General features: G+C 51.3%; 1 protein-coding gene across 23 annotated transcripts; it reads right to left on the bottom strand.

Moving 5' to 3' along the window:
* Positions 1–350: 350 nt before the first annotated feature.
* Positions 351–27,549, bottom strand: GJC1 (gap junction protein gamma 1). Of its 23 annotated transcripts, none has more exons than XR_010467805.1 (5): positions 27,429–27,549; positions 7,070–7,177; positions 5,033–5,108; positions 3,494–4,910; positions 351–3,369 (listed from the first exon to the last, which is right to left on the bottom strand). XR_010467805.1 is itself a non-coding variant. In XM_065039874.1 (5 exons), the coding sequence occupies exon 5, from the start codon at positions 4,889–4,891 to the stop codon at positions 3,710–3,712; it is 1,182 nt and encodes a 393-aa protein (XP_064895946.1). In that variant the 5' UTR covers positions 4,892–4,910; positions 5,033–5,108; positions 6,151–6,286; positions 7,070–7,177; positions 27,429–27,549; the 3' UTR covers positions 351–3,709. The 23 variants fall into 23 exon arrangements, 22 of the variants coding, with proteins under 22 accessions (XP_064895946.1, XP_064895953.1, XP_064895947.1 ...); XM_065039874.1 differs by adding an exon at positions 6,151–6,286 and having other exon boundaries at positions 351–4,910; XM_065039881.1 differs by adding an exon at positions 6,151–6,286 and having other exon boundaries at positions 351–3,597.

Genomic DNA, 27,549 nt, shown 5'->3' with positions numbered 1-27,549 from the left:
CGGGACTGAGCGGCGGTTCGCGCAGGCAGCGCCCGTGTGCTCCTCGGCAAATCGCAGCTAAACGACGGCGGCTCGCGCGCACGGGTCACTGGGCGACACCGACGCGCTCGTTCGTATGCAGAAACGCAGATTCTCCTCCTTTCCCTCTCAAGGTCTGACTTCCCGAGTTTAGAGATTTCTTCTTTTTACGAAGCGATTGTTCTTGTCACTGAAGAGCAATTCGCACGCAGAAAGGCACAGTCAGCACCGAATGACTATGACACTAAACAAGGTCAAATATATATATTCAAATACCCCTCTCCACTCGCTCACGGGTTCTGCTGGAAGAAAAGAAGCCGTCTCACTCAGACTGGAGTAATCCACTGGATTTAATAGGGTTTTTTCTTCCAAAAACAGAGAATGACAACACAAACCCGAGTTCCGGTCAGTATTTTTTGCCCAAAAGTCCCTTCTGAAGGTTTATTTCGGACATTAAACCAAAGCGAGAGAGCATTTTAAGGTAATGCACGGATCATTTGATAGGAAAAATCAAGCCTGATGCTTTGGAACTGAAAACACAGCCAGGAACATGTAGAGCTTGAACAGACATTGTCTACCAACAACAAACACTCAGAAAATGTGCACTTGATACACAATTAAAATGAAAAGCAACAAGTAGTAATAGAAACAGCTCCATTACTTTGTATTTTCGGAATGATTTCAGCGCTGGGATGGGGATATTCTACACACTCTGCTCACTAATGAGAGGATTCTTATTTTTATGTGGACAAAAGCTGGCAGGACTGACCTGAGATGGTAATTTAAGCGGGTGATGGGTTAGGTTGTTAATTGGGAAAGGGCTGATGCGAATGAACTGGGTTTCTTTGAAGCCACTGGTAGGAAATTGCTGCGGTTTGCCCGGGGAGCAGAGAGGGGACGGGATTTTCACCTCTTGCTGTCCCAAAGCACCGTGAAGGGTCCAGAGCAACGTGACCCCGGGGAAACTGTGACCGATGGGGACAGTGGGAGAGGAGGGGACAACAGGAGCAGAGGGGACAAGGGAGTAGAGGGGACAGTGGGAAGAGTGGGGAGAGTGGGAGGAGAGGGGACAACAGGAGCAGAGGGGACAGGGGAACAGAGGGGACAGGGGAACAGAGGAGACAGCAGGGGTGGAGGGGACAGGGGAGCAGGGGGGACAGTGGGAGCGGAGGGGACGGAGAATAGAGGGGACAGCAGGAGCAGAGGGGACAGGGGAACAGAGGGGACAGCAGGGGTGGAGGGGACAGCAGGAGCAGAGGGGACAGCGGGAGCAGAGGGGACAGCAGAGGTGGAGGGGACAGGGGAGCAGTGGGACAGGGGAGCAGAGGGGACGGAGAATAGAGGGGACAGGGGAGCAGAGGAGACAGGGGAGCAGAGGGGACAGCGGGAGCAGAGGGGACAGCAGAGGTGGAGGGGACAGGGGAGCAGTGGGACAGGGGAGCAGAGGGGACGGGGAATAGAGGGGACAGGGGAGCAGAGGGGACAGCAGGAGCAGAGGGGACAGCAGGAGCAGAGGGGACAGGGGAGCAGAGGGGACGGGGAATAGAGGGGACAGGGGAGCAGAGGGGACAGCGGGAGCACAGGGGGCAGCAGAGGTGGAGGGGACAGGGGAGCAGAGGGGACAGGGGAATAGAGGGGACAGGAGAGCAGAGGAGACAGTCAGGGGTGGAGGGGACAGCCGGTGCCCCAGCCCCGCTGTACCCCGGTTGTCCCAGCACCGCGACCAGATCCTGCGGCTCCCAACCCCCCGCGCCCTGGCGCTCTCAGACACCTTCTCCAGCCATTTCTCCATCGCACCCCCAGCTTTCTGCCAGCAAAGCCCACTCGCTTTTCTCTCCCGACTGCTGTTTAATTAGAGCAGCGCTGTTAATCAACTCCCTCTCACCCCATCTCACTAGTGACCTGTCCCTGCCCTCCAGCTTTTAAAAAATCACTATTTACACACTGCGCTACTTAAACTGACCCCACGGACGGCGCCCTCAAACTTTTCTGCGTAAAACAAAGAGGTCGCTCCCCTCCCGAGTTCCTGCTGAACAAAAACCACAAACTTGGTTTGCAAGCTGGAGACGATACGGAGAAGCTGGGGCTCAAAAGGGCAGGTTTGGGTCTCTAAAGCAGAGCTGGGATCACACCTGGGGTCCCAGAGCAAAACCACACAATGCAACAGAACCCCTTGCTTGCAACGGCAAGAGCGCACTCGCTCTTGGTTTAAATTTAAGGTCAAGCCTGGGCTTAGGAACGAGTAGGGTTCACCTGTGTGCTCCTCAATCCCGCTCCCGAGCCGGCGAGGGCACCAAGGACTGAGGTAGCCTCGGAAATGAACAGTCCCGCTTCCAACAGGCCCTCCGAAAGAGATTAAAATGCATGAAAGCCTAAAAAAATAAAGAGAGCGGAGCAAGGTCCTGAATAGATTATAAATAGTAGCAAAGCATAGCCAGTTCTCAGCATCTCTCGAACATTAATGCGCGTCCCTGCCAAGAAGACGCCGCCAAAGGCAGTAAATACCGCGTTCTCCTGTTCTAATTATAAATTCAAGTTTAATGCCAAAACCACAGAATGCCAAATCGGAGCGGGCTCTCAAGCAGAAATCTAAATTATACATATTGCTCTGTCTGAAGGAAATTCCTCGGACATAATGGAAGGGAGAGGGGTCTGGAATAAGGCGATTTCAGTGATATTCGGCGAGGGCTTGGCGAAAACTCTTCCAGACAGCTCGTGTGTCCTGGCTGGGGGGAGGAAGGTTCTTCCTCCAGTGGAACAAACTCACCGTGACTCCATCGCAGCGGATTATTTAGGAGAAGACAGCAATCTTCTCCAAAAGGTACGGGAACGCCGCCGTGCCCTCGGGGAGCGTCATGTAACGACAGGCCTCAAAAAACAGACACCGCATACATCTGCGGAATTACCGAAGCCAGTAGTTTCTATTTACCGTTTGTTTCTGGGTGTTTTACAAGAGTTTGAAGTCTCTTTTCCCTCCTGTTGCATAAAGCTTGCAGGGAGGTCCGAGCCCTCCCCGCGTTACGCTGGTTCTCTGAACACAAATCATCTCACAAACGTATGTTTTTCCTGGAAATAATTTTCCATACGGGGGAAAATAACCCTGTAATGCATATTAACTATAGTACGACACTTGCATTTGATAAGGAGCACGTCATTTTTGTAAAAGACAGAGTCGAGAGCACCGCTCACAGATGGTTTCCAACGCTCCTCAGCGACCGGAGGCTCCTCTGTGCTGTGTGTTCAAGGCACTTTGGAAACGCAGCATCGAAAACGAGGGGGAACAAGGACGGAACTGCGGAGCACGGTAATAAAACTAGCAAAACGCTACCAGCTACCCATTGCTTTCTCCTCCTGAATATAAAAAAGCGGAACGTCAGAGATCCAGTGTACAAATACAAAAGAATTGTGCATAATAAATGTACTATAATACTGTACATACAGCATAAACCGTTCAATGAGAATGATTTAAATATACCTATTTGTCTCCTGACTTGGAAGGCAGAAGAATCAAGTTCTCTAATCCCAGAATACACGTATAAACCCTCTTCTGAGAGGTCGAATCACTAGCCAACGGTATCCCTGAAAATAAGCAGAGTCAAATATTTACTGAATGGAAGCCATTATTCAAGGGGTTGCTGGTTACGATAAACTAGGAGCAAAAAAACCCCACAACATCTCAACTGAGCCAACGTTAAATCCAGACAGAGTTCTTGCCGTCCCCGGACTTGCTGCTGGCGCTGCTTTTGTTGGAACCTGCTTTGGATTTCTTCTCTCTGGCAGCGCCGGGGTTGTTTTGGTTGTTGTACGCCTGGATCGCCATGTCCAGGCGCTCCTGAGCCACTTTGATTTCCCTCTGCAGGTTTTCCAGGTCGGCGGGGATGTTTTCTTCGTTGCTGCCGTACTGCTGTTCCTGAGCGATGTTGGCTTTGTTCTGCTTGTAGGCCATTTTGGCGTTGGATAATTCAGTGTATTGCATTTGCTCCGGCTTCACCGCGATGTTGTAGCCGGGAGGAGCGGACGGTGTGTTCCAAGTGAAAGGGTAGTTGTAGGTACCCGAGTCTTCCAGCTCTTTCCTCTTGTTGTTCAACGTGTCCCGGATTGTGCCGAAGCCCAAATGGAGCATCTCCCAGACATTCAAAAGTAAACACATGCAGCTCACCCCGTACATGATCAGCAGGAAAATGGTCTTTTCGGTCGGCCTGGAAATGAAACAATCGATTTTGTGCGGGCACGGCCTCCTGCTGCACACGAACACGGGGCTGACCTCAAAGCCGTACAACAGATACTGACCCACCAGAAAGCCGATTTCAAACGTGGTCCTCGCCAGGAGCTGCAGGACGTAAATCTTCATGAGCCCGTCCTCGCGGATCCGCCGCCTGCCGTCGTGCTTGGCCTTGGCCGCGGGCTGCTGCTCTTTGTTCTCCCGCTCGCTCTCCAGCTCTATTTCGGGGTACATCATGGGGTCCTCCTCGTGGTCCTCCTCGGTCTCCTCCAAGCCGCGGTGTTGTTTCCAGCGCATGGAAAAGCTCTTGCTTCGGATTCTTCTATCGGCCTCACTGTGTTCCACCATCCGGGCGATTTTATGAATGGCGTAGCCTAAATACATGACGGACGGAGTGGCAACCAGGATGATCTGGAACACCCAAAACCTGACGTGCGAAAGGGGAGCGAAAGCATCGTAACAGACGTTCTCACAGCCGGGCTGCTCCGTGTTGCACACAAACTTGCTTTGTTCGTCGTAATAAATGGATTCTCCTCCCACGGCGGTCAGGACGATGCGAAACACAATCAACACCGTCAGCCAGATTTTGCCAACAAAGGTTGAGTGATTGTGGATCTCCTCTAACAGACGGGTCAGAAAACTCCAACTCATGGTGGTCAAATAATTCTAGCTGGAAAACAAACCAAACCCCCCCAAAGATTTGTGAGTTTATCGGCTTGAGCCCAAACGTGCGCACGTCAATCAGAAAACTCTAGAGTTTTACAACCAACACAGCTGTGTTCATAGCGTTACCTGTTATCGGGAAACTCCAGCAGCCAGAATTTGCTTGAAGATGCGACGTCTCTTCCGCAGGCTTTGGAGAAGTCTGCTGCAAAAAAAAGCAGCAGTTAAATGCCATTTCACAAAAAAAAACCCCACGTTCCCAAAGCTGCTCCCGAGCAGAAGAGAAAGATGCGGTTGCTCTGTATTCCGAATGTTAATAAAGATATTTACACTCAAGCCATGACCACGAGCCAGCACTGGCCCTTGTGGCCAGGAAGCCAATGGTACCTGGGGTGGGTTAGAAGGGGGTGGTCAGTAGGTCAGAGAGGTTCTCCTGCCCCTCTGCTCTGCCCTGGGGAGACCACACCTGGAATATTGTGTCCAGCTGTGGCCCCTCAGTTCCAGCAGGACAGGGAACTGCTGCAGAGAGTCCAGCGCAGCCACCAAGATGCTGGAGGGAGTGGAGCATCTCCCGTGTGAGGAAAGGCTGAGGGAGCTGGGGCTCTGGAGCTGGACAAGAGGAGACTGAGGGGGAACTCATTCCTGGGGATCAAGATGGAAAGGGGGAGTGTCAGGAGGATGGAGCCAGGCTCTTCTGGTGACAACCAGTGACAGGACAAGGGGCAATGGGTGCAAACTGGAACACAGGAGGTTCCACTGAAAGATGAGAAGCAACTTGTTCCTGGTGAGGGTGGCAGAGCCTGGCCCAGGCTGCCCAGGGGGGTTGTGGAGTCTCCTTCTGTGCAGACATTCCAACCCGCCTGGACACCTTCCTGTGTAACCTCATCTGGGTGTTCCTGCTCCATGGGGGGATTGCACTGGATGAGCTTTCCAGGTCCCTTCCAACCCCTCACACTCTGGGATTCTCTGTAATTCTGTGAGGCTGAAGTCTCCAAAACAGAGAGGTTGAAAACTAAACTCCTTGAGATTTTATGGGCACTGTTGGCCACGTCCCGCCGCTAAAAACAAGATTTATTTTAACTGTGCTGGGGAGGCCAAGCCCTGGTAAAGCCCGAAGCCCCAACTGTTCTGTGCGTTCAGTCTCTTCGGGAAGCTAAAAATCTCCCTTCCGGGATCAGAAAAGCCTTTAGTATGTATTTCATGGTGTTTTTTTTGGAGAGAAGGCAAATCTAGTTTAAAAAAGTTACCTGTCAAACATCTGAGAGGAGAGATTAGATGGAAATCAATATACATTTGCAATCGTAAGAGTGAAAAACCCATCCCAGGGCTGGCAAGGCTATGAGGTGTTGGAGTGAAGGGAAGCGAGCGATGCTACGGGCCCACCTGGAGGAAAATATTGAGCACAGAACTGTTTGATGTTTTTATAGCGCAGGAGATCAGACACTTTCCAGTCCTCTGATAACATCAAACATGCGCTAGTAATAAAGATTTGTACAGAGTAACGTGTGGTCAAAGGTCTCTGACCAGAACTGGACGAATCTCCCACACTCTGACCTGAAAAGTGATTTATTCTTCACCTGGAGGAGTTCCAGGAGGATGAAGGAAAAGTGGTATTTGCAACTATTTGGCTTTTCCACTCAACTCCAGAGCTGTTCGCAGGGAAAATAATGAAATTTGGCTGGATGCAATCAATACAGAATTAAAGGATCTAAATGTAATCTCCTCCTGGTGAAATTCAATGTTGCATTGAAAAGGCAACAGCACACACAATGTGGATGGGCTGCGTAGGACGTTTGATTTATTACTTCATGAAAAAAACTAGCGCAGCGGAGTATTAGAAAAGCCCACATTAAGTGAATGAAAAGTAACAAAGATCTTGACAAATGATTCCCATATTAAAGCAATTGGATGTAATGACAGCAAGTTCTGCGAGGCCCAGGGTGACCTGGCGACCCGGCCACGTTCTCCCCGGATGGATGGAAAACGGCTGCGGCCAAAACCTGCGAAGGGCACAGATGTTTGCGGCCAAATAAAGATCAGAGACACAGATTGCTCGAGAGGCTGCGTCCAGCAGAACAACCCACAGCTTCAACCGAGCTTCGTACAAGAAAAGCAGCCTTTACTTTGTGTATTGTTTTAAGGACAGAGCAAGGAGACTGATCTTACCTCCTCGTTAGCAACACAGCACTCGGCGCCCGCATCCTTCACAACTTGCTTAAACATCCGACGGGGAATCTATTTGTCTCGAAACCAGCCGAAGAACGGGGAAGATGCCTAAAAGTGAGAGATTGAGAGTTCAGTTTGTTTAGCTGGGAAACATGGGATGAAAAGGAAGGATTACGGGTCCATCAATCAATCCAGCGGCTGTGAACCGAGCAGGCAATCAATCCAAGGCTTACGGTCAAAGCTGTTCTTTCTATGCAATCATAACATCGTGCCGTAAACAGGATCGGCTGAAAAAAGTCTTATTTTAACAGGAAAAAAGGCCAGAGGGTTCCAGTCCGCACACAGCACGTGGCTTCGCACTCTGAACCCCCATTTCCAAAAGGCACCCGAGTCCAGCTCTGCACCCCTGAGTTCTGCACTGAGACGACAGACGGAGCTTCAGACGCTTGTGTGTTCGGTGTTTGCGGGGGGTCCCTGACGAGCCCGGGGTGCCCCGTGCGCCCACAGGCTCCGAAACGCCGAACGAAAGAGGCAAGTAAAGCCCAAACTTGGGTCACACCAAGCTGAGCCGCCTCTCCCATCGCCAACCGCAGACACACGGCGTAATTCATCAGTTAATAACGAGACAAAACCCGCATGAGCTCAAGAAGGGGTTAATTCTCACCCACTGGATACATTAGGGGTGAACTCCTTTCTAAAAGTAAACTACGGAGTAAAACTGAAATTCATTCAACCGTGGCCAGTGTGAATTTGGAACAAAGGCAGGAACCAGCCTTTACATTTTCAGATTCTGTCCGTGTTTATTCATCCACAGTTCACAACAGAGAAGCCCCAAATCAGCGCCAGTTTCAATAAGAGAGGGGACAGGAAATCTCTACTTTTAATGAGCTGCTGCCTTGACATCTAATCTCATAAATACCACTTTCCGTTGTGTTTATCAGCTTTTCAAGGTGTGTTTTCTACCTGCACCCGCACACCGGTGCCTGACGCGTACCGAACTTCGCCGCCCGTACCGAGGGAGACGCGGGCGGCTCAGAGCGGGATATGGGGAAACGTGGCCAGTTTTGGACCCGGCTTCGGGAGAAAGACAGAAACACACACCCTGATTGCACCGGTTATATAAATACCAGCGTGACAAACCCACGGACAGACGCTGGCCACACCGTTGCGCGCATTTAGGTTAATCACAGCCTTCAGACGCAGCAGACGGCGTTATCAGACACGTGCTGGAGAACCAAGGCTTCTGTCAATTAGAGAGTTCCGGCTGCGGAGATAAGTTGCTGAAAAGCTCTGATTCTCTTCAACGAGAAAGTGTCACTTATTCTAAATTTAGTTTCAGCCCGGAGCGGAGCTACAGACACAAATATGGGCGAATTCACCGGCAGGAAAAGAACTTGTCTTTAAGGAAATGTATTGGCTCAACCTGCCATTAAACCTTTATTTCGCTGGGAATGTCCAGCCCATCCAAATGAAACACAATAGGAAAGCAGAAAGTTCCAGGCAGAATTATTGAAGTGGTGATATCGCTCAGTTCGGCACGATGACCCAAGGTTAGAGGCCGCACGTTTGTGCCTTTACAACACACGCACCGCAGGACGCAGACACCGAGTCACCTTCACCCAACGTACACTCGGCGGCTCCCGGAGTTGTTGTTCTGGCAACATTTAACTCAATAATTTTCCATTGTTTGAAATAAAAGCCTATGGACACTGACACGCGTCTGAGAAAGGCAAAATGTCAGCAATTTCAGCTAATTTAAGTCATGCCAGGAAGTGCCTTTGAAAGAGACTTTCATTCCTTGTATTTGTCATAAGTTCATCCCGGCACTTCCAGCCGAGTGGGCTCCTGTGGGAAATCTCTCGAGTTGTTTGAACGTGGCTGTTGTTCACATACCCACACAGCGGACAGTTTCTCACACGTGGAGCTTCCCCACTCCAGCCTGTGTGCGGGTCTGAATGTGAATTTAAACAGGGGACTAATCTCACCTCGTTTCGGTTTTCCCGTGTAAGCGTGATGGGCAGTCGGGGGGGGAAGAACCGCACCTCGGAGGAGCTGTTTGCTGCAGCAGCCTTCAAATCCTGCCCTGGGATGAGACGGGGGCAGCGTGAGAGGGACAGACAGCAGGACAGGATCAACTGGGGCGGCTGGAACCTGGTGAAATGTGCCCAGCAATGTCTTTACTCAGAGATGTACGGCACCTATAGGGCAGCGCAGCGTGCAATCACCGAGTTTTAAGAGCAGCCTCACTCCATCTGTCGAATCTCAAGAGACTTCGGAATGTACGACATCGGGACTCGTTTCACATCATTCCATCAATGACATGAACAGCGGTGCTGAGCGCAGCCTCAGCGAGTTTAGGGGTGACACTGAGCTCAAGGGTGCGGCTGATACAAGGGAAGAGACACAGTCCAGAGGGATCTCCAGGGGCTGGAGGAGCAGGACGTGAAATCCATGAGGTACAACAAGGCCAACTGCAACCCCAACATCAGCAGAGTGGGGATGGATGGAGCGGGAGCAGCCTCACGGAGAAGGACTCGGGGTACCAGAGCTTGAAGAACTGGACAAGACGTTCACTTGAAGCTCAGAAAGTCAGTCCTGCCATGGGCCAGGTGGAGGGAGCGGATTCTGTGGGGTCCTCAGCACAGGACACACATGGAGCTGCTGGAGAGGGGCCAGAGGAGCCACAGGAATGATCTGGGGCTGGAACAGCTCTGCTGGGGGACAGGTGAGAGAGTTGGGGTGTTCAGCTGAGAAGAGAAGCTCCAGGGACACCTTAGTGTGGCCTTTCCAGACCTAAAAGGGGCCCATAAGAAAGATGGGGACAGACTTTTGAGCAGGGACTGTTGCAATAGGACAAGGGGTGATGGTTTGAAACTAAAGGAGGGGAGATTCAGGCTGGACATGAGGAAGGAATTGTTGTCCCTGAGGGTGGTGAGAGCCTGGCCCAGGTTGGCCAGAGAGGTGGTGGATGAACCATCCCTGGAGACATCCCAGGCCAGGCTGGACGGGGCTCTGAGCAACCTGAGCTGGTGAAGATGTCCCTGCTCATGGCAGGGGGGGCACTGGGGGCGCTGGGAACGTCCCTTCAACACAAACCGTCCTGTGCTGTCCCTCCGGCTCGCAGGACTCTACAAGTGACCTCCCCAGCACAGCTCACTGGTCACCACCTGCCCAGCTCAGCCCTGGGGGGTTTGTGCTCCAGCCCCAGCCGAGCTGTCCCTGAACAGCAGCGCCCGGCGGGGCCGCAGCCGGAGCTCTCGCCTGTCTGAGTTTCCACAGCTCACCAGCACCTCCTGTGTCAAACAGCATATGTAGGAGAAAGACCTTGTAGCCAAAAGGCAGCCCCTAAGGGGAATATATTTACATGAAGGCTTGTTTTCCTCCTTCAGATATATCCTACTGTGTCATGCTAATGAAATTTGATTAATTTATTAATGATCTCTTTGTTTTGTTTTTAAGCAGTTTAAAAAGACGTTTGCCGAGCAGAAAAAAAAAACAATCCAAGAATACATGGCAATTCTGTTGATAATCAAAAGAGGTTTCATGCTGCGTGAAACTGAAATTGGGCCCACAGGCTAATTAAAATAGGAATTAAATTAGGATGAATGAATAATCAGCATTATTCATTCCAATCTCATTTACATTGAAATGTAAGAAAGTGCATGATTTTCAATTATTTTTGAGGAAGCACAGGGCTTGTTTTCAGTATTTTTTAACCTGAAATAACGAGTGAGACTTTAGTGCTTAAGACAGGAGGTTGTGGACAGAGCCAGGCCCAGCTCAGCGCGGATCCTGAGCACCGTGCCGCAGGAATTCCAGTGTCCGTCCTCCCGACGAGAGAAAAAGGACACGGGATCTTCCCGAACACGACAACTCATCGCTCCCACCTTTTGTCCTTGGGGATGGCGGTGGGTTCAATCACCACCAACTCCACTCTGCTTTTCAGAAGTGCTTACAGCGGCTGGGACTTTCTGGACGACACGCAGCGCTTTTTCAAGGGAATATTCCATCATCCGGCATTTCTCACGTGGCAAACAGCAGAGTGGTTCTGAAAAAGCCCCTGCGTCAGTGTCAATTTGGAAACAATCTCTGAACGGTGCATTCAAATACCAGGCTGGCTAACGAGGTTCTGCTGATCCCCCCGAGTCTAAAAAAACCCTTGTTGAATTATGAGACCGCAGATCCTGTGCAGCATATAAATAGAACTCTAAAAAATACGGGTAAGAGGTAGAGAAATAATAAGATTCTTGCGCTGTCAAAAAAATACAGATGTCAAATACGTATGTTTTTGAAAATCAACATACATATACCCACCCGAGCATCCAGCTCCAAGATAAACTGGAATTTGTAGATAAGACACGAACCTCCAGCAGCCTCAGCGTGCCCTCTAGGTAACGCTAACATGGAAAGCCAAGTGACAATTTTAGCAACACTCCCCCGCAGTGACACGATTCAAATGAAATCGCGGCGTTTCGTGCTGGCCAGAACCGGCGTTCACTGCACCTCCAGCGATGATGCTCCCGCACGAAGCATCGTCCCCAGGGCAGACACCCCGGAGCTCGTGAGACCCTGACTTCGGAGGGGCAGCGACCATGGGGACAGCGCGGACACCCCGAGGACACGAGGAGCTGCAGGGTGACGCGGGTTCGTCTGCGAGCCTGAGCTTGTAGAGACAAGAGGCTGGGCTGGAGAGTCTCTGTTAGCTCAGGAGATTTTGGGAGCCCTGCTTTGGGGTCTGTGTCAGCCCAAATCCCTTTGTACACGCTCAGCAGTCAGGATCCCTTCGGATCACCAGAATGAGGTGTACCAGCGCGGAGGCTGGTACCGAGTTTGGCATTTCTGGAGTGACTCCTTCTGTGCAGACATTCCAACCCGCCTGGACACCTTCCTGTGTAACCTCATCTGGGTGTTCCTGCTCCATGGGGGGATTGCACTGGATGAGCTTTCCAGGGCCCTTCAACCCCTGACACTCTGGGATCCTGTGACTCGCGACAGAGCTGTCAGACGCTCAGCAAACCTGAGCAGGCTGCTCTTCAGCCCTGTCCTGCAGATGTGAGGTACAGAATTACAGAACCCCAGGCTGGCTGGGGTTACAGGATCCCTGTAGATCCCCAGCCCCACCTGCTCACGCAGGGTCACAGGCAGATCACACAGGATCCCAGGGGGTTTGAATGTCTCAGAGCAGGAGACTCCACACCCGCTCTGGGCAGCCTGGGCCAGGCTCTGGCACCGCAAAGGGAAGAAGTTTCTCCTCAAGAAGCAGAAGCCGCAGGTGATGTCTGCGCTGGTGATGTGAAATGTAATGATGGAGAAAATAAAGCGGTCAGCAGATCACAGGGTGAGGCGCGGTGTGCTGTTTGACAGTCTTTGCAATGAAACCCTCGATCCTCAGGGCGGCAAACAGCAATCAAACTCCACCAAACCTCGGTGGTACCAGCACAGAACTGGGACTCATGTTTTGTGGCACAAACGATTCCCGACCCTTCACAGCTCCACCTGTGGGTTGGGAATAACCCACCCAGTGAGGAGCTGCTACCCTAGAGCTCAAAACCAACCTGTGAGTTAACTCTGTCCAGGATCCGCAGCCCATTCCCTCTCCCATCTCCCTTTTCTGAAGCCTCACACACCTCAAAGTATTTCTCTACAATGTAGTTTGACCCTGCCAAGCCCAGATGGTTTGAGAAGCCCTGGTACAAACTGATCTTATCCAGCACAACTCACCAACCCAGCATCGCTGCACTTGTTCCTTGCTACGCAAGAGCCGGTAATGTACAGCAAAACTCCTTCCTCGCGTAATTTAGCCGGACACTGAAAATAAGGAATTACACAGTAGGTATATGGCAATGTATTTTTTTTTTTGCAAAGAGTTTGCATCTGAACTTCAAGTCATACTAGAGAAACCACGCAACACGGCTGTTTAGAGACCAAGGCCATGTGTCTAACCAAAACCTGGGCTCTCGGATTGCCAGCCCAGGCTGTGTGCAGACAGCACGGCCAGGGACTGCTATCTGTACCCTTAAAAAATAAAGAGCAGGAGGGTATCCTCGAGAGAGACTGTTCCTACCAGGTGCAGCGACCATCAGACTGGGGGAGCGCAGCGTCAGTGTGGATTCAGGTCCACAAACCCCTTCCAACGGCGAGCTGTCAATTCTCTCTTCCGCACCGAGCAGATCCTGCAGGCTTTTCCACGAGGTGATCGTACACCTCCCAAACACCAGGGAGTTCTCTCTCTTATCCAGCTGATAAGACACCGTGTGCTCCTTAGCTCGGGGCTACTAAACCCTGGTTCAGACACACTAAGTGTCACCGCTTGCCAAAGTACCGCGGAGATCGAACACACCAGACGCCCAACAAGTCCCATGCTGTGACAGCATCACCCATTTACTTCAGTCACTTATTTATATTTTGAAGATACTTAACCTCTAGGTACCCTAAGGAACGTAGAATATTCTGCCAACCGGTAGCTTAAACTAGGCCAAAGTACCAATTCTCTCTCCTGCAGGTTGGCAGCTCCACGTCCAGCTGGGTTTTAATACCTCTGAGGACAGAGACTCCGCTGCTCTCCAGGTAACCTGCTCCTGCCTCTGACCACGCTCACACTAAACCAAGTTTTTCTTCTGTTTAAGTGGAATTTCCTGTGTTTTAGTCTGTGCTCACCACAATTCCCTGGGTACGACTGAGAAGGGTCTGGGATGACAGCAGCAAAGCGATTTTTCCTCTAAGAACGAACATAATAGAGGGGGGACAGGTTACAAGGAGCTGAAATACATAGAGACCTGAGATCCTGCATGTTCACAGCGCGGGACAACTGCCCGAAACAGTGCGGGCTGCTGCTGGGTACTCACCCTCCCACTAACATCGGCATGATATAAACACAATACATTATTAAACTATTAAAAATATTGTACCGTCGACTACCACATCTGTGTTCTCAGCAGTGATTTTAACAACTGTGGGCAACGGAAGGGCAAAGATGGAAAAAACGCAGTGAGGATGACAGCAAAAAGCAGGTTATTAAGTGACCAGCACCACTGCGGAGTGACGGAGCGCGATGGAGAGCGGGGCCGGGGTTACTGCACACACGTACCAGCAAGTCCCACCGACCCGGCTCATTTCAGGCTTGCAGACAGCAAAGGGACAGGAACTGCAGGACGGTGTCCGGCTTCAGACTCTGCAACACCGTCACACAGGGTGCACCCTGAGACACGGGGGACAGCGCAGCCCAGGCACAGAACAACCCGTGCACTCTAAGGCACCCGCAGCGCGATGCCTGCCCTGATGCCGCACACACACGGTCGGGGACGTCTGCACCGAGACCCGGAGCACGGCAGCAAGAAAAGAAGGAAAAACCCTATTTTCCCAGCCAGACCTAAAAGGGCTCCGGTGCAAACCGCAGGACACACAAGCACTGCTGTGGGTGACACGCACAGCAAAGCGGAGGAACACGTGCTCCTGGAGAGCAGCCGCCGAGCGCTCGGGCGCTTACCTGGGTCCCTCTCTCGCAGCGAGTCTCGGCGGGGCCGTCTTCCCTCGCGCGCCGTTGCAGTCAAGCAGCAGAGATTTCCCTGTCTTGACACGATTAGCGATCTGAATAACCACAACACCCCTTTAACTACTCCTGACTCCACTGCAGCCAACAGCACCTCGGCGCTTCCCCATTGGGCTCCTCCTATGTGCTCAGAGGGATGAGCATCAAAAGCAAATGACACTCTGGAGGCAGCTGACCCAAATATCACTCTCGTGGCCATTTCGGGAAAGGAGAGAGAAGCCAAAAGAGAGCAATTCTGTCGGCTCCTGTACGTCAAAATGCTCTCACTCGGCTGAGCTGGATACAATCTAATGGGGATGAACACCTAATTCACCCACCACCATATTATGACAGTCAAAAGAAACTATGATAGTGTTTGCTTCACAGATAAGCCTCCAAAACGAACATGAATGGCTTGTAAATGAAACAGATACCACGCACCATGACACGCTCTGCCACAACATCCCCACTCACCCATTCTGCAACGTGGCAGTTGTTTCACTGTGATCCGAATTCAGAAAGACTTTTATTTCCCAGGTCTGTGATCTGGTCTAATAGAAGACACTGCCTCACCCTACAGTTATAGCAAATTCATGTAATGTTTTCTTCAAATGAATGTAACCTTTTCTTCTCCTGCGAGGACAGGCTGAGAGAGCTGGGGTGTTCAGCTGGAGGACTGAAGCTCCAGGGAGACCTTAGTGTGGCCTTTCCGGGCTTAAAAGGGGCTGAGAAGAAAGATGGGGACAGACTTTTGGGCAGGGCCTGTTGCCATAGGACAAGGGGTGATGGTTTGCAAGTAAAGGAGGGAGATTCAGGCTGGACATGAGGAAGGAATTGTTGTCCCTGAGGGTGGTGAGAGCCTGGCCCAGGTTGGCCAGAGAGGTGGTAGATGAACCATCCCTGGAGACATCCCAGGCCAGGCTGGACGGGGCTCTGAGCACCCTGAGCTGGTGAAGATGTCCCTGCTCATGGCAGGGGGGCACTGGGTGGGCTCTGAAGGTCCCTTCAACACAAACCATCCTGTGATTCCCTGATTCTGAACACAGCCCAGGGTTTCCAAAGCTCAGCTGATGTCCTGTGGTTCGAGGAGCGCGGCCTCCAGAGGTGCCAAATGGTGCAATAGCAGCAATGAGGCCGGGAGCCAGCACACGCGGTGCGGCAGCTCCTTGTCTGCGTAGGGAAGATCTCCGATCCCTAACGTGGAACCCACCTGCTGAGACACGCAGGAGCAGAACGCTTTGCAGACTCCTGGGACTTTACACAACTCCGCATTTCTTTAGGAGGAGAGCACTGAACGCAGGAGGACAGCGGCTGCAACATCTCACCGCCGGTTACCTGTACGGCACAACAGCCTGTGAGGACGGTGCTGGGAACACCGACAGCCAAGGACAAGTGTCTCGTCATCAGAACCACTCTGGCGGTGACAGCGCACACGGCCACACGCTGCAGACACTTGTTCCAGGGGCAAGGGGTCCGCTGCAACACGAGAGCCGCAAACGGGAGCGTGCCAGGCAAGCGCTCGCTCTCCTGCCGCTTCAGCTTCTCTCGAGTGGCACTAAACTGCGGAAATAATTGAAGAGTTTCGTTTCAGTAAAGCGGTTTTAAGTACAATTTGTGTTGAGAAAGGGAGTGTAGTAAATCAGAGCAGACTGCTACACTGGCATGAAAATGTGACTCCAGCTTGAGTTCGACAGACTTAACAGCTTTATTTTGCCAAAGATAAAATTTAGAATATAAATACTCACGTAAATTCACTAAGTTAATTATTTGCTGAAAAAAAAAAAATGATATCCTAGAGTGAAATAAGAAACTCAAAACGGTGATTTTCTGAAAGACGTGAATAGTTTTCTCGCTGACTGAACTCCCTCCGCTCCGCCGCACAGCTGGGAGGACACACACACCAACGGGGGTTTTGCCTTCTGAGAATTGCTGCAAATAATTCTGTTTTATGAGAGGAAGCTCCAAGGCCTTTTCCCACCACGCCTCACGGCACAGCGAACCGCACACTTCACCAAGCACAACGCAGCAGCAGTGGCTTTTGCCACCTGACTGCTTTCCATGGCCATGGATTTTGGACTTATTATCAACATAGATTATTAAAATTAGCAACAAATTTAAAGAAATTAGTCTCCAAAATGCATATAAACTGCTTAAGCCAGGCATGCGACTTGATATGAGGGTGCAAAGGGACGGGGCGACGGTACATACGGCTCTTTGGTCCTGCTGAAGATGGAAAGAAACACACCGAGATACTCCAGGGACAACTGTGGGCAACGTGACAGAGCCAAGTTCCCTCGGGTTCTTATTTCCCAGCTTTCGAGATTTGAGGAGGGTGGTCACATCTTGTCTGTCACCAAATACTTTCACGCTTGTTCTGTGCGTGTTCTCTTCAAGCTCCAAACAGAGGGTCACCACCATTTAGCACGACCGCAGGGAAATCACGACTCGCTGTCTCGACACAAAGCGGGAATTGGTATAAACGGGATCACAAAGCGCTGGCCAGGTCAGTGGTAAGGCCTTAAAATATCTTACTTAGAAAAATAGCTAGAACACCAAAGATTGTAAAAAAAGTCTTATATAACAGAACCTGTATGAACAAAATCTCCTTCCAGGGAGCAACTGGTGGCCTCTGCTGTCTTTAGACAGCCCAGTTCACTCCCAAGCCTGGCGAAGGCCATGCTGCGAGTTTGGATACAAGTGATTTCCCACCTGCATTACCAGAATAAAACATTCATGGGAAAATGCAAACTAGAGACAAAAAAAACGTTAACAGTCTAGACTGCATTAGTCCCAAATGCAGACAGAGCACAGAGTCAAAGATAATCACCAACTATCGCTTCACCAGTTCTCTGATGGGTTAAGTCACTGGTATGTGGAAGGCGCTTGACCATTTTCTAACGGAGAGGTGAGCAGGTCTGCTTGCAAAAATACTCTTAACACAAAAGATACTAAAGCATCTGCTGTATGACATCACATTCACAGAAAGAAAAGCAAGGTAGTTCCTAACAGGGAAGCACTGATTGACTGGGGGATTCCCTCACTAAGGCAACTTGTGAACTCTGCCCAGTTCACAGTCACAGGATGGCTGGGGTTGGAAGGGACCTCAAAGCCCATCCAGTCCAAGCCCCACCATGAGGAGGGACATGTGTCACTAGACCAGGCTGCTCAGAGCCACATCCAGCCTGAGCCTGGACACGTCCAGGGATGGGGCGTCCACAGCTTCTCTGGGCAGCCTGTGCCAGTGTCTCACCACCCTCAGGGTAAAAGGTTTCCACCCGATGTCCAGGCTAAACCTGTTATCCTTCAGTTTAAAACCATCACCCCTTGTCCTACTGCAACAGGCCCTGCTCAAAAGTCTGTCCCCATCTTTCTTATGGGCCCTTTCAAGTCCGGAAAGGCCGCACTGAGGTCTCCCCGCAGCTTCTCTTCTCAGCTGAACACCCCAACTCTCTCACCTGTCCCCAGCAGAGCTGTTCCAGCCTCGGATCATTCCTGTGGCTCCTCTGGCCCCTCTCCAGCAGCTCCATGTGTGTCCTGTGCTGAGGACCCAGAGCTGGACCAGCACTGCAGGGGGGTCTCACCAGAGCGGGGCAGAGGGGAAGGTTCCCCCAAAAACCTGCTGCCATCTGTCCCATGACTAAAATAGTTTCTCCCCATCACTCTGTTACCACTTCAGATACTGTTAAGTGAAGATTTTTATCCCCAGGTTTCTTACTCGCACCTTGAGGGAGCCTCCCTGCAGAAAGTCACCACCAGGAGCACGTTCATTGCTTAGCGCTACTAAAAGAGATGACAATGCCATGCAAGAAAAATTAATTGACTTCTTTATACACCTACTCACAGAACCAGAGACAGGCCGGCTGCCTTGCCAGCCCATCCATCTGGGGACTCGGTGACACTGAAGTGACCAGAGAGAAGGTGACAGGACAGAGAGCCAAAGGAACTGTAACGGGTTAGCAGGTGTGGGTGACATTCACCAAAGAGGTTAATGGAGCTCAGAGGGGAACGGTCAACCTGGTTACAGCCTTTCTTAAAATCGCTTTGATACAGGGAGGCAAGAGTGATGCCAGAACTACAATAAGGGTTGCGAAAAAAACCTGGTAAACTGCAGGCTCCAAACTCAGCAATCACACAGGGCTAATTAGACAACATCATACAGACTAGAATTAATGGACAATTGATATATCTGTATAAACACAATATACTAGGGAAGAAAAGAGGCTTCCAGCCTTATAAAAGGCACCAGACTACCCGGACTTTTCAGATTTGAGAGTCTCTCTCATCAAACGCTTCTTGTAGGGACACCAAAGGGTGGTACACGGAGCACACCGGAAAAGGGACTGTCCCTGCACAGATAAACTGGGTGAAAGATAAAGAAGAGTGGGAGTAAATGGTCATTTCCTGCGAGGGAGGGACCAAGGGACATCCCAGCGGAGTTTCACAGGCCGGGACCTGCGCTGGACCAGGACGGTGTTTGAGTAAAATGCAACAGGGAGGTGGGTGGGACGTGCCCATGGGTCTGGATGGGAATACTCAAGGCAAAGATACACAACTGTCAAGAACAGGTGGAGGACCTTATGGATCCAAGTAACCTGGTAATAAAATGGCAGATGAAATTCCACATAGATAAAGTGATGCAAATATTGAATTAAAAAAAAAAATAATCTTGATTTCACACTATGAAAATGTGCCCTGAGATGGCCTCAGCAAGCTGGGGGTCTCGGGGCTGTCAGCTGCTCTGTGAAAGCTCCGGCACCGCTCGGCATGGGCCAGAAAGCCAAGAGCATTTAAGCAGCGTTAGAGCAGGACAAGTACATGAACAGCATCTGCTGCTCTGACACCGCGGCTCAACCGCATCCCGGCCACGGCGCATGGCTCCGGTGATCATCACCATCCCCTGCCACGGAAAAAGAACAGAACTCTGTGGAGAAGACATCTGGGCTGGGTCGTGTGGGAAAAACAGTGGAAAAACATGAAGGCTGAGAGGGGGAAGAGATCAGGGAGCTGTAAAATCTGGAGAAGCACAGAGAAGGAAAGCCCCTTAAAAACTGAAATAAAGACACAGTACCTCACCCAATGGGTAAACCACAGAATCCCAGAGTGTCAGGGGTTGGAAGGGCCCTGGAAAGCTCATCCAGTGCAATCCCCCCACGGAGCAGGAACACCCAGATGAGGTTACACAGGAAGGTGTCCAGGCGGGTTGGAATGTCTGCACAGAAGGAGACTCCACAACCCCCTGGGCAGCCTGGGCCAGGCTCTGCCACCCTCACCGGGAACAAGTTGCTTCTCATCTTTCAGTGGAACCTCCTGTGTTCCAGTTTGCACCCATTGCCCCTTGTCCTGTCCCTGGTTGTCACCAGAAGAGCCTGGCTCCATCCTCCTGACACTCCCCCTTTCCATATTGATCCCCAGGAATGAGTCCCCCCTCAGTCTCCTCTTGTCCAGCTCCAGAGCCCCAGCTCCCTCAGCCTTTCCTCACACGGGAGATGCTCCACTCCCTCCAGCATCTTGGTGGCTGCGCTGGACTCTCTGCAGCAGTTCCCTGTCCTGCTGGAACTGAGGGGCCACAGCTGGACACAATATTCCAGGTGTGGTCTCCCCAGGGCAGAGCAGAGGGGCAGGAGAACCTCTCTGACCTACTGACCACCCCCTTCTAACCCACCCCAGGTACCATTGGCTTCCTGGCCACAAGGGCCCAGTGCTGGCTCATGGTCTCTAGGCGGAAAGAGGTCAAAATGCTGAGAGGGGTTTCAAACGTGCTTCTGTGTCAGAAACAGGAGTGGGACCAGGCGGACGCCCAGTCCGAACACGTGTGGCTGTTCTCACGGAGCGGGAGCGTCTCCTCAGGGCTGCAGTACAAGCACGTCGATGAATCAGCTAACAGAGACGCTGGCGGGAGCCAAAAGAGAAAGAAATCGATACCTCAGGTTCTTAATCGGTGGCAGTCACAGCCAAGCGGTAAGCAGTGTTTACTTGTTGGACAAACCTCTCCCAATTGCACACTTGAAGGGCAGCAACGATTTATTTCTGCTGATGACTCTCCAGCACAATCCTCAGGGAATCGGCTTTTGCAGATGCCCAGATCGATAAGGTTTAGCCACAGATTGTAAAGAGAGCAAGAGCAGACTGAGAATATAAATCAAGTGGGTATGTGCAGAAGAGGACATGCCAAGTGAACTCCAGAAGGAGCAAAGACTTTATAGGAATCAAGAATAATTTCCATATGGCTACATGGACTATCACGGCGTCCTTCCTTCCAAACACTTCAATTTTATTGTTTTAATATCACAGTTTCCACTATGAAAATCCTTCTCCTTTTAAAAATAGTTTAACTATGAATTTGAGTCTCAGCTGAGTAACTCTCATGAATAAATGTCTGTTGTAACTAAAATTCAGTCATTTCTCAACTAAAATAATTTTACCGTGAACATCAGATGTTTCAATTTTTAGGAGGAGATGGTGGATGCAAGGCAGCACACCTGCAAGACACACATTAAGAAGCTTAATTATTTTTATGCCGATTAAGAATATATTAACACTGGGAGCAGCCCTTGCCTGCCTAGAGGTTCCTCTAAGCTCAGTCCCCGGATTACACGGTGTTACTTGTCAGCGCTGGATCCGTAACCGAGCCAAGACTTCCAGAAGTTAACTGACCCTTGAGGTAGCATGGAAACCATCCACACACAAGAAATACAATCGCCCTTCCAGGCTCTCTGCTATTTCAGGCACGAGAGAGATACAGAACTTTACAGATAATACTCGTTATAGTTGAGTGTGCGGGAGCGGGAGACAATGTCCTGATGCCGCATCGCTCGTCCCATAAACCGCGTATTCCCAAGGCCAGACCCAAGTTTAGACCCAGAAGTCATTAGGTTTAGACCCAGAAGTTATTTTTCCACATTCCTTCATCAGTTGAGCTCAATCAGAATGTGGAAACCGGCTCCGACACGTTGTATTTTTTGGGAGGGCTTTGGGGATTTTTAAAAGAGACGCGCTACACACAGGCACCTACGAGGCAAATAAAACACCCCCAGGAAAGCGGATTAGGGGACGAGCGGAACCCAGCAACGGGTGCTCAAAGGAAAAGCACAAAATGCGATTTTTAGCCACCGATCCAGCTTCGCTGAACGCGACATTCGGACTAAAAAGAACAGTCGGCACGATCTGCCCGTCATCCATCTGGATGTCTGCTCTCCGTACTGCAACGGGATCTCAAACCAGGTCAGGCACACACACTCAATTGTTTTCTGACAAATTTGTAACCAAAAAGGTGGAACTAATAACCGTAAGAGGCGAAAGCCGGTATCATGTCCTTATTTAGGCAAAAAAGCTGGCTGACTCCAACGATTTTCATCCAAGCAAGGTAACGGGGAGAAATCCTTCACTCCTGTGTAAAAATGTAAATCCCAGCTCAGTGAGGCATTTAAGCACATGCCTAATGTAAAGCTGGAAAGAAATCCTGCTAATAACCCTGCTGCTTGCATATTCACAGTTAGGCACAGGCTTAAGTACCTGGATGATCTGGAAATATCCCGTAGCCCCCGGAAAAGAGACTAAACCAGGCTGGTTTGTGAATTAATCACAGTGGCATGAACAGAACTGCTAATATTAAACTGGGATTGTATGTGTGTGTGTGTGTCGAAGCATCTGTTCAAGTTTAGGCACATAAAACATTTTTCAGCCCAATGACTCCACGGGGAAATGCCTCATACATCAGCTCATCTGACTCAATTTTTCCATCACATTTCCCTTGATACAGTTTTGTCCATAAATACACTATTAGGTTTTTTTTTCCTTCCAAATATAGCTTTTTATTTATAGAGTCAGAAAACCTTGTAACTTGGGTTATTACTTAGAGCCTCGGGTTTTTCTTTGCAATGTAATCATTACAGAATTACTAGCTAATAGTGAGATATGGATCTGAGTCACCTACACTTGCAGAAATACCCGTAGCGTCGTAACCGCCCAGCCGTACGTTGCCGTATGTCAGTTTAGCCCAGAGCACATCCAGGAACCTTCACATTAAAACCCTTTGACACAAAAGACAACCAAGTTTGTAAAAATCCAAGCCAGAACTTCCAGACAGTCCACAATTTGGGGACAACTGTGCGTCACTGCCCGAGCGAAGATAACGATTTATATTTATGGTATGAGGAGGTCAAAGCTAACGTCGCTTTCTTCTTCCCCTCTAAGGAGCATTTTGAAGATAAATTCATTTTTGTGGCTTTTAACAGAAAGAAAGCAGCTACCAAAACTGTGACGAAGAGCGGACAGCGCATCATTTAGATATTTGTAAAGTATGGGTTTTTTTCAGAGGGAGAATTTAGACGCTGAGCAATGCTGAATGGAGCAAGTGAAACGCGGTTTAATAGAATTTGACCATTACTAACTAAATGTGAGCCAACAAAAAGTCAAGCACAGCATGTTATTACACGACACAAATACAGGACAGTGGGATTCCAGTCCTGCTGCTCGCGGGAAGCGCGACGACCAGCTGGAAAGACCGATAACAACGTGGGGTCCTGCAATAAAAAATGGACTCACACAGCACGGCAAATGGGATCGTTTCCCTGCACGGCCAGGGCTGACGGGGCTGTGATCCAGTGGTGTGTTTTTGGAGATGCATCCGTAATTTCGGGAGCCTGTGCTGGGCAGGGATGCTGGGACGGAACACGCTTCTCCATAAACATCAGCAGCGTTAAAGAAAAGCAATAGGGAATATTAATGGAACTTTTTTCACGGGAATAATTGACTTCCTATTGACCACATTAAAAGTAAATAAATCTGGAGCGCAAAGCACAAAAAACAAAAGCTGGAAACAGGGTGGGAAGAGAGGATCACCTTCCTCCTAACGAGCCAGCCGACCCGTCCCCTGGGCCAGACAACAAAGGGCTCCATTATCTGCCCCGGGTTTTACTCCAACTATTTAATGATTGTTGCTCTTGTCCAAATTTGTGCGGCTCTGTGGAGAATCCTGGCTGAGCAATAAGGCTCAGGCACAACCACCGCACCCCGCTGTGCGCTGCCGGTGTTTAAAAAGGTGTAAAAGTGGAAATTAGGAATTAGTGAATTAGGAAAGAGCCACAACATTGTGCCCCTCTGCCCAGTTCGATGTTAAAAGTGAAGCCACCAATTGATTTGGGGACTTTTCTCAGCCACACGACCCCTCACAGATACTAAGGAGGGGAACACCGGCAAATCAGGTCAGAGCTTTCAGCATTAAACGACTCCCCACAGCGATTCTGGGTTGGTTGTTGGTCCTACACACAAATTCAGAAGCACTCCGGGGCTCATCCTCAGCAAAAAGCGACTGAGTAAGGTACTTTGGGGTTCTTTTCTAGACTTACAAAAGTTGCTGCCAGTCAGTAAATCACCAAGTCAACAAGTCTGTGTTAGAATTCACCACAAACTTTCCACCAGCGATTAGATTTCCCAGTTTCTAAGATTGTTTTTCCTCTCAAATCTTGTCCTTGTCAGTTATAAACCACACAGATTAAAGCCAGAAAAAGACCTTCTAGTAAGATAAAGTTTCACCTACACAAGTTTCCAAACCAATTATCTTTTGAGCCACAGAAAATTCTTTAGAAAAACCTGTGGCTACAATCAAAACTGCACAGTACTAAAATCTTCACTAAATTCTTAAAACTGGTCTAAACTTGCCTTGCTCCACCTTTGTCCTCACAAAAATAAGCTGTGATCGAGTTTTCTTTTAACCTTTGTCAGGAGACGGACGGGACCACAAGTCCTCACCGTCAGCACAGCCTCCGATCCTTCCAGGGCTCTTCTATAAGAGTCTGTGACTCCGATTTTGCAGTTATTTACAGATATTGGCATCACTTGCAGGTTATCTGTGCTGACTTGGATGCCTGCTTCAAAATAACAGGGAAAAATAATCACTAATGAAGGGCTATGAATATAGATAGCAGGTATTTAATGACGATTTGTCATTTATAATCGTGTATTCAGACCTGGGAGTTGCTTTACAAAAGCAAAAAACATTGTTGCATCAACTAAAGAAATAGTTTTTTTAAAGAAAATGTTGTCTATTAGCAATAATTCGATACTCCGATGCATCAGCAATAATACAAACTCGCAATTCTGGTCTTAGAAGCACTAAAGGTAGTCGCGTTGATAAGGGTACAGGCAGTCATTCCGATTTTAATAACCTTTCACCATTCTGAGTGAACTGAAATGTGATGAAGGCGGTTTTAGAAGCCGCTGCGAGGAGAAGCTGGAGCCACAACAAGCAGCACCACAGTTGAAATAAAAACAACGAGGATCTTGTAAAACAAGTTTAACTTTGATCTGAAACACAAACCTTCCAAAACCCGGGTCAAAGCGCAGTAAGATGCGTCCCTTGCCGTTCTGTCCCATTTCAGTTCAGCAAAATCACTCGAGTCACCGTTTTCCCCTCGCTCCGGGTCCCATCCTCTTACCTCGCCCGCAGACGTGGGCAGAAGCATCCGGCCGCGCGGGATCCGCTCAAACCACCCGGCGTCACTGTCGGGAGCTTCTGCCGCTGCCCGGGGAGGAGGAGGAGGCCGGACAACCAGCAGCATCGGGTCACCCCACCCACCGCCGAGCCCCCGCCAGAGGGACAACAACCCGCGCCCCCCCTGCCCCTGCAGAACCGCAGGAGCTAATGTGGGGACTGCTGGAAATACGGGACTTCCAGCTGTTCGCAGGCGCAAGGGGAGAATAAGGAACAGCACAAGGCGGCTCAAATTACCTGTGTGATTGGACATTCGTTTTCTTACATATCCCACTTTGTAGATTGGACTTGACTTGTTCCCCCAAGAAAGCACAAGCGTAACTTTAGAATATACTTGGAAAGAATAGAAAACAAGAGAAAAGGGCACTGTTCATTTTCCTAATCACAAGTCCTGACAGAAAACAGCAGCTTTCCCCTCCCAAATGGCCTGAAGAGAGGTGGGGTTTGGTAACCAGACTGGGTTGCTGAACACAACCATGAAATAGATTCAAACAGAAAGGGACAGATTTGTTTTCTACCAATTATCCTCAACTTGCAGTTGGCAGAAGACATGGAAATAATAACAAGAATAATGAGCTGTCTGTCAAACGTGAAGTTTTTGTTCTTCCTCTCGTTTCTAAATACCAACTGAAAATGCTGAGCCCGGGGTTACCAACTGTTGCTCAAGAATCCATAGGGTACATCCATGCCCTAATTAAATCTCTGTGCGCCATCTCCTATTTGCAAACAAGCTGACGGTGGAACAAAACCAGCACTTCCGTGGGACGCAAGGTCGCAATGACCAGCGAGACTCAGAACTAACTCCTGCCAGTAGAAAAGAGAATTGGCTAAAAAAAAACCCAGTAAAAATAACTGTAACAAATGCCATTCTTGTGAAAGTTTGGCCCAACGGAGCCAAAACTTTCGTTATCCAGTAACAGGGTGGATTTTTCCTCTTCGTGCTCTGCATTGCGATGGAGCACACGGACACGCCGAGTAGCGCCTGACGCGGTTAACTCAGGTTATCAACAGCTTTGTAACTGTTTATCTGTTCAAGGAGAGCAAGACGCTGTTTATTTCTTTGCTTGTGTTGGTGCTGCCGTCACCAACACTCAGGGACCTGCCGGGGCGAGGAGCGGGGATGGCTGAGCCGCCTGTGCCAGGAGCGCTCACAGCGAGGGGACACACGGCTGGTGCCTCTCAAAGTAAAAAATACCTGTTACTCGGAGCTACGATCACAGCAAAAAGCAACATTTCCCACTGAAGGCTGCGCGCTCCCAGCACGCTCGTCTCTAATGGCAGAAAGCTGCGACCGGGGCTTGCATCGCTACACTTGGGGAGGGCACATCAGCAACGCCCGGCCCCGCAATGGGGACCCAGCGGGAGCGCGGGTGTCCCTGCCCCACGGGGTGTCCTTGCCCCACGGGGTGTCCCTGCCCCACGGGGTGCCCCTGCCCCACGGGGTGCCCCTGCCCCACGGGGTGACCCTGCCCCACGGGGTGACCCTGCCCCACGGGGTGACCCTGCCCCACGGGGTGCTCCTGCCCCACGGGGTGCCCCTGCCCCACGGGGTGCCCCTGCCCCACGGGGTGTCCCTGCCCCACGGGGTGTCCCTGCCCCACGGGGTGCTCCTGCCCCACGGGGTGTCCCTGCCCGCAGGGTGCTCCTGCCCCACGGGGTGTCCCTGCCCGCGGGAACCGCCGGGGGCTCTGGGGCTGCGACGGTGGCGGCTCCTCGGCCCCTCGGAGCTCCCGCCTCCCCCAGCCCCGCGGGCCGCTCGGGATCCCGCCTCCTCCCACAGCGCCCGGCGCCCCCCGGGCTCGGTCCCTTCAGGGACCCCGGAGCCCGCGGCTCCTCAGCGCTCCCGCCTCCCTCAGCCCCGCGGGGCCGCTCGGGATCCCGCCTCCCCCAGCCCCGCGGTTCGGTGTCCTCAGCCCCCGGCGGCTCCACTCGGGGTCCCGTCTCCTCCCAGAGCAGCCGGTTCCCTCAGCCCCGCCGCTCGGTGCCCTCGGAACTCCCGCCTCCCTCAGCCCCGCGGGCGCTCGGTCCCTCCCGCTCACCCCGCGGCTCGGTGCGCTCAGAGCCCGCGGGTCCCCGCGGAGCTCCCGCCTCTCCTCAGGCCCCCGAGCCCCCGGCGGTTCGGTCCCCTCAGCGCCGCGGCTCCCCTGAGAGCTCCCGGCTCCCCTGAGCCCCCTGCGGCCCCTCAGCCCGCGGGCGCCCGGTCCCTCCCGCCGCTCGGGTCCCTCAGAGTTCCCGCCTCCCCTCAGGAGCCCCCGGGCCGCTCAGCCCCCGCCTCCCCTACCCCGCGGCCGCCCGCTCTGTCCCACCCGCTCCCTCCCGCCCGCTCTGTCCCCACTCACGCCGCCGCCCCGCGTGGCTCCGGCCCATGGTCGCCGGGGGCCCGTCGGCCACCCCCGTACCCGCCGCCGCGCCGGGGCCGCCGAGCCCGGGCGGGGGGCGCGCGGCGCATGCGCGGAGCCG

The sequence above is a fragment of the Columba livia genome, chromosome 23 (genome assembly GCF_036013475.1).
Source record: "Columba livia isolate bColLiv1 breed racing homer chromosome 23, bColLiv1.pat.W.v2, whole genome shotgun sequence".
Taxonomy (NCBI): domain Eukaryota; kingdom Metazoa; phylum Chordata; class Aves; order Columbiformes; family Columbidae; genus Columba; species Columba livia.
This window is presented reverse-complemented; position numbering and strand designations above follow the sequence as displayed.